Source organism: Camellia sinensis, chromosome 7 (assembly GCF_055761805.1).
Source record: "Camellia sinensis isolate YWXY chromosome 7, ASM5576180v1, whole genome shotgun sequence".
Classification (NCBI taxonomy): Eukaryota; Viridiplantae; Streptophyta; class Magnoliopsida; order Ericales; family Theaceae; genus Camellia; species Camellia sinensis.
In genome coordinates, this window is record NC_138967.1 from 7,502,109 (window position 1) to 7,509,891 (window position 7,783).

The 7,783-nt window shown below is 36.8% G+C and overlaps 1 protein-coding gene across 1 annotated transcript; it reads right to left on the minus strand.

Moving 5' to 3' along the window:
• Positions 1-1,866: 1,866 nt before the first annotated feature.
• Positions 1,867-2,277, minus strand: LOC145795582 (uncharacterized). The gene has a single exon (XM_082880405.1). It carries the CDS (start codon positions 2,275-2,277, stop codon positions 1,867-1,869), a length of 411 nt encoding a protein of 136 aa, XP_082736531.1.
• Positions 2,278-7,783: the final 5,506 nt, after the last annotated feature.

A 7,783-nucleotide genomic window follows, 5' to 3' on the forward strand; every position in this document is an offset into this window, starting at 1 on the left:
TTTGCTAGGTGCAAACTCCACTCTCAATTGCCCCTTAATCCCATCGGTTGCAACATGATTGGGATTACTTTATTCTTGTATAATCTTTATTTCAGCTCAGTTTGTCATCAAGCTTCATGATAGTTTGGTCAAGTTTTATCACTTACACTGCTGCACAAATCTTCATAGCTCAAATTTTTCAAAATGTTCTTCGGCTTTCATGTTAACCGCTCAACCACTTAACCCGGCGATTTACTTCTCGGTGAGCAAAATCAATGCAACTCCTTAGTAAGCAAAATAAACTTAGCTCGATGATTTACTTCTCGGCGAGCAAAATCAGCATGGTAACTTTCTTGGCAAGCAAAATCAGCTCTGCAAGGAACTCCAAGGTCGGCGAACAAGGTCCGCTCTGTGACTTGCTTCTTGGCGAGCAAGATTAGCTCGGCAAGGAACATCAAGGTGGGCGAACAAGGTCAGCTCAGTGACTTGCTTCTTGGTGAGCAAGATTAGCTCGGCAAGGAATTCCAAGGTCGGCGAGCAAGGTCTGCTTCGCAACTTATTTCTTGGCAAGCAAGATCAGCTCCGCAAGGAACTCCAAGGTCAGCGAGCAAGGTCAGCTCGGCGACTTGCTTTTTGGCGAGCAAGATCAGCTCGGCAAAGAACTCCAACATCAGGGAGCAAGGTCAGCTCGACGACTTGCTTCTTAACGAGCAAGATCAGCTCGGCAAGGAATATCAAGGTGGGCGAGCAAGGTCAGCTCGGCGACTTGTTTTTTGGCGAGCAAGATCAGCTCGGTAAGGAACTCCAAGGTCGGCGAGCAAGGTCCATTTCGCCACTTGTTTCTTGGCGAGCAAGATCAGCTCTGCAAGGAACTCCAAGGTCGGCGAGCAAGGTCAGCTCGACGACTTGCTTCTTAGCGAACAAGATCTGCTCGGTAAGGAACTCCAAGGTCGGCGAGCAAGGTTCGCTCCGTGACTTGTTTCTTGGCAAGCAAGATTAGCTCGGCAAAGAACTCCAAGGTCAGCAAGCAAGGTCCACTCTGCGACTTGTTTCTTGGCGAGCAAGATCAGCTTGGCAAGGAACTCCAAGGTCGGCGAGCAAGGTCCACTCCACGACTTGCTTCTTGGCGAGCAAGGTCAGCTCGGCAAGGAACTCCAAGGTCGGCGAGCAAGGTTGGCTCGGCAACTTGCTTCTTGGCGAGCAAGATCAGCTCGGCAAGGAACTCCAAGGTCGGGGAGCAAGGTCAGCTCGACGACGTGCTTCTTGGTGAGCAAAATTAGCTCGGCAAGGAACCCTAAAGTTGATTAAAACCATCAATAAACCTCTTGGTCGAGTTAAATCCACCCGGCAAGGAATTCCAGAGTTGAACAAAGCCATCAACAAACCTCTCACCGAGCAAAATCTACCCGTGCAAGGAATTCCAAAGTTGATAAAATCATCAACAAGCCTCTTGCCAAGCAAAATCCGTCCGGCAAGGAATTTTGATCTTTCCGTCAAAATGATCGTCAGTTACCCCTTGGACCGCACTAAATCCGCTTGGCGAGGCAAAAATACAACAATTTTCAAGAAAATGGTCTGCTTGTTTCATTGTGCCAATGGCAAAAAGGGTTACAAAAATTGAATTAAGAACAAAACTTTAGACTGGCAGAGTTCGATGTTCTGGAAATGGATCGGCCATTTTCATTCTGCGAGTTTTATGCCCCTTTTCCTTAGCCTTCTTACAGACGTCTTCTAAAAACCGAACTCCTTATATCTCTTCTATGGTGGTTTGCATGGCCATCATCTTGTCTGACTGTGTGAACCTTTCCCACTACTATCTTGTTCTCTACTACTGAACTTGTCGTCACGGTAGCTGCAACTACATCGTCTTCGACTCGGATGTGCTAATTAATGTGTTGCATGAGCAATTCCATGGTCGACGGTTAATTCATTGTGAGCGAGTCTCAGTGGATATCCAACTGGAAGACCGCGCTTATCCTGAGTGATTGCAAGGTTGGTTGCGCAATTAGAGATCTCGTTGAAAGTCTTCCAATACTTAGCGATACACGCCTTCAAAGAGTCACCCGACTCCATCTTTACTCTCAAGAGATAGTTAACTTCCTTGGGCGTTTTGGCGTTTGTCTTAAATCTAGTGACAAATGCCTCTGCCAACTGTTGCCATCCCTCGATGGTCTCCTCTAGCAGCCTTTCGAACCATTTTAGGCCCAACTCACCCAAAGTCAATGGAAAAACAAGGCACATGAGCGCATCGTTTCGCCTGTACCCAGCCATAACCTGCCAGAAGTGGCTTATGTGCATGTACGGATCAGTCTTTCCGTCATGGAGTGTAAACCTTGGCTAATGGAACCTGGGGGGGAGCGGTACGTTCTCGATCTCTACGGAAAAAGGGGTGGCACTTAGCCTTGCCAACTCTCTTTTTGGTGGCACGTGTGCCGCCAAGTGTGGTTGTGGGATGGTGACCTCTTCACTGGCTCGCCCTCTAAGGACCAGTCACTGCAGTGCAGGCACCCTCTGCGCCTCTCGCCGGTTAGCGTGCTCCTCCAACACATCCCTCAGGTCTTTCGAACGGTCGGAGTAAGAATATCTCGACGCCATCATCAGACGTAAAGGGTGGTAACTGCTGTCCTGCGTTTGAGATGTCGTTGCCAGTGCGACGTAGTCTCCAATTCTGAAGCTTCTCGTGACGGAGAGTGAAAGGGTGTGGCGTCTATTCTGATTGCTTGAATGGCTAGAATGAGTGTGCTCACTGTGGTTTCCCACTCCAGCGACGCCCTTTCCCTTTATCTGGCGTCTCATGGCCTCCATTTCTATCGCCATTTTCTTGATGATGGTATCTTGGTCTCTCAGTTTGTCTTTCTGGTGTTGAGTGTGTGAATCTCACCGTCGGTGACACTCTTTTGGACAAATAGAGCGCCCAGAATTCCTTGCGCGCTTATCTCGCGCAGCTCTAGGAAGTCCTCGCGCGAAGGTCTCCAAACCAGCCATCGCCGAAATGGCAAACAGGCCATCTTTGCGCCGAACGGACTCTAGCGTGATGCCGTCGATGGCAGACAGCGGAATGTCGTTGTTGTTCGCCATAAAAGATGACCGAAAAAGCTTGGAGGACAATGTTTTCTCTGTCAGCTTTCCCACAGACGGCACCAATTGTACGGGGAAGAAATGTTTGTCACTATCCGTACTCCTCGTGTCCAAGCTTTGCTTCACTCTGAATGACCTGGAAACACAACGACGGTGAGCTACCCGACGAGTGTGATGCTGAAAAGCCCCTCTGACGATCAAGTTAGCACCTTTTTAGAGAGAGAAGAAGAGAGAGAAGAGACCAAAGACCAATAGAGCTCTGGTTAGCCAAAAATTCAGACTTGTTGTATGAAGACGCCGCTCAGTCTATATAGCCTCTGCGCGAGCTACTCTACTCGTCATTTCCTAGATGCGTGGTTGTACTGCCCTCTCTATTCTTTACACGTGTACCCGTCAATATCGCCAAACAACATTGGCCAAACTGCCAAATGGTATTGACGCACACCATTGGTGGGTTTCTCTTCTCGTACTCAAATTGGACCACCTGGCAATTTCCACCGAGCTAGGCATAGCCCGGTCAGTTCTAGCCTCAATTCTCGTTGACCTTTAGGGTCAAGCTCAATAACTAGCTTGGTTTGCCTAACTCCGTTCGTTCCCGCTGACCTTGCTCGGCCTTGGACCATCGTTTCACTTAGCTCAGCTTAGCCCAGTCTAACTTTCGGACCTTGGGCTAACTCAGCCGCATGATCTAGAACCTCGGCCAAACTACCCTCGGCAATGCCAACTCGGTCGCGTAACACAATGGCAAGGCCAAAGTCACAACTAGCTCGACCTGTTTGCTAGGTGCAAACTCCACTCTCATATGGTAATGCATTTTATATTTCTAAAAAAAAAAAAAAAGAGGAAAAAAAGAGAGAACTAAAATAAATAATAAGAATAAGAGAAATAGAAAGAAATCCACGCAAAATTAAAGTGTGAAAATTATGACTTCGAAAATGAAGATTGAGTTGAAAATTCAAGTGGATGGAAATCGTGTTTCACTAACTTCTTGTTTTTTAAATGTTCACTTTAAAATTTAAATGACTTCTTTTACGTGGATAATTATGGGTTTTAAGCTATAAATATACGAATATCTTAAGGAGATGAGTATTAAAAATATCTTGGGGTAGCAAACTCATATAATTTAAATATATTCTTAACTAATACTATTATTATATTTAAGTATATTTTTTCAAAATTTTAGGGTGCTTGTTGTCAGTGTCAACCCCTCAATCAATCCATTCTTGGGGAGAGGAAAATAAAATTAAGTTAAAGTTAAATATTGTTATTAGTAATTTTAGTTAATAGAGATTATTTTTATTAAATTTTAGATATTTAATCATTCATTATTTTTTTTATAGATGTTTTTCTAAAATTCGTAGCATTGTTTTTATTGGCCTGTTGATGCACCATGGCACTGAATAATTTCACAATTTGCAAATTGAGATACCTCTATTCTTCTGTATATAAATAAGGGAAATTACAAATACAATTCGGTAGATTTATTTAAAGGAAAATTTATTGATTTTTTTTTTTAAGTACTTATATTCCAATTAGTTCATAATATATTTTTTTATTTCAATAAATCTTATTATTTAGACATTTGATTCACTGAATCCTAATTCTCATAATTAAGATATTTTATGGATAATTTTATCTTTACAAATATTTTTTGAACTCTTAGAACTTAGTGATGTGAACATTCATATTTGACAGTGTAAATGTTCACATCACGGAACATTCACATTAACAGTGTGAACATTAATACGTATTTTACCCTATTATTATTAAGGGTATTTTGATAACTATCTCCCTCATAGGATTTATTGGAACATATGAAAATAATTTAGATTAAGTAGAATACAAGTAGGTGAAGAGAGTCTTATGAATAAATGTCTCTTATTTAAAAGGTTAACTACCAATAGGCCCTAATAATTGAACTTAATTCCTATAAAGTCCTATTGATAATAAGTCATAGTAAAATCATCGCTAAAAATAATTTTTTGTGATAAGTTTTTGTATATGTTGCTAGAAATTAACCATTAGTGACTTTTTGTTACGGTTTTTATAGATTGTCGCTAAAACTTACAATTAATGACCTTTTTTTGTGACGAATTTTTTAAACTGTTGCTGAAAATTAAAAATTAGTAACTTTTTTTTGTGACTATTTTTTTAAACTATCGCTAAAACTTACAATTAGTGATTTTTTTGTAATAAAATTTTCAAACTGTCACTGAAAATTAACAATTAGTGACTTTTTTTAATAGTGTTTGGTGGAAAACACTATTAATTTTCACAAGACCTATTGGACAATAAGTTCACCTATTAGGATCTGTACGAAGTCCCCCTATTTAAAATACTAATTGTTCTTGTAATTTTAGAAATTATATTTCGTTTGTTAAAAATTTAATCACACAATGAACAACTCTTTTATTATTGGTTATTAACTCAATTAATACTTTTTGTGATAATAATAATATTTTTTAATTAAGAATTTTGACAATTTCATTATTATATAGAAAGTTAGTTATAAATTTTATTTTTTCTAACATCTAATGTTGAATGATAAGTTATGACAAAAAATAAATATATACTTGTACTCCCTCCGTCTTATTTTGTTGGTCTACTATTCTATTTTAGATGTCTCAAAATGATAGTCTCATTTGAAAAATTAAAATAAAAAATATTTAATTTTCTAAAACTACCCTTTTTAAGTAATTATAAATATATTAAAAATTTGAAAAGATAGGGACATTAGTGAAAAAATATTTCGAAATTTAAATTTAAGTGTAATGATTGTGAAATTCTATTTTCACACACCAAATTTTCTCAATCCACTCACTTAATAAATCTTTTTATATTACATTTTTATCCTAAGATAAAAGTACCAAAATATCCTCATCTTTCCAACCAAAATCCTAAGTCCTTGACCTCTTTGACCACCCTAATCATACTCTTGACCTCTGGCGAAGAACATGATTAGGGTATAAAATAATGCACGGAAAAATAAGCACAAAAAAAAAGGCAATTTAGCATAAAAAAATTCCTAATACCTTTGAAAGAATTAAGAAAAAAAAACATAAAACGCAAAATTGGTATTGGGTTTGTGGCTTATCTTAATTTACAATAAAAAATATATGGAAAAGAAGTATTTATCAAATAGAGTCAATATAAAATTGGTAAGGTTGGTATAATTTAAATTGAGTTTGGATTTGTGTACAACACTATATATAAATAAGAAAATACATGCTAACGTAACTTTTTTAGAAAAACGTAAGTCCTTAGAATGTGTTACCTAAGAAAGGAAAAAACACTACATTTAATATATATATGTATATATATATATATATATATATATGATTGTAATAAAATTGTGAAACTTAAATTTTAGGTTTCAATATTTTTTAAATTTTCATAATTTACATACAAAAATCTAACTATTTATATTATTTTATATAAAAATATTTTATTAATTTTTTTAGATCCCGTGTATAGCATGGTTTTCACTAGTTTAGTTCTAATCTAAATTTGAAAATCCAAGTGTATAAATCGAGTGTAGAATCTGTTTGGGAAGTTGGCTATTTTAATATGCTATTTTAGTTTTTGGCTATATCTTTTAATATCTTTTGTCAGACCTACTTATCTAGGCCAATGTCTTGTCATCTGGGATCTGCTCACCTAAGGTGAGCTCTTCTCTTCTCGAACCTACTCATCTTAGGTCGTGGTCTTGTCATCTGAGATCTTCTCTCCTAGGGCGAGCTCTTCTCTTCTCGGACCTACTCTTTTAGGTCGATGTCTTGTCATCTGGGATCTACTCACAAAAAAATTTCAAAACACAAAAAAAAAAAAATTAAAAAAAATTCTCCAATATAATATCTACCGCCAATAAAGTAATTACATATTTCACATATTCTTATAATGCGTTATATATTTTTATATTTTGTTAACAATATACTAGCATTAATGATGGCACTTATATTATTATTATTAGAATAAATTACACTTATTTCTCCTTAAGTTTAGAGAGGATACAACATGCTCCATAAATTTGACATAATTATACTAAACTCTCTTAAAATTTTAATTCATATTGTCTTTTTTTCATAAAAAATTCATTAGTAGCATAAATGAAAAAAGGACAAGTGTACCTGAGAAAACCCATAAGCCATACATTACTAATGGACAAATACGATTTTCTTAGGGACCCTGTGTGAAGAATGGAGAATTGGATAAACTTTTTTCCACATCTTTGCGAAAGTGTGAAAAAAGGCTCCCCCAAACACTAGCCTCCGGGACAATTTAATATTTTTATTTAAAAATTAAAATTTATTAAAAAAATAAAAGGCTAATAATTTATAACAAAAAATTAAAAAAAAAATTTCTATCATTTGCACATCTTTTCATAAAAAATTAAAAAATCATTTTAAACATATTAATTTTATTATCTCATATTTTAGCCAAAAACGAAAATGTTATTAAAATAACATGTTCTCAACTGAGAAGGGTTGGCTATGGCTTTTCACTGTGTCATGGATTTTGGCATAGTTTATGAAATTGTTTATAGAGATTGTCTAGTTCATCTCGTTGTCGGTATGTTTTTGGTTTATTTTAATAATTCAAATCAATTCGTTTGTAGAATTTTTTGAAAAAATCATTTATATTGAAAATTAGTTTGATCGGATATCAATAATTATTTAATCTAATAGATTTGTCTAAAAAAATGGATAAATCACTTTCAAAATCTTAG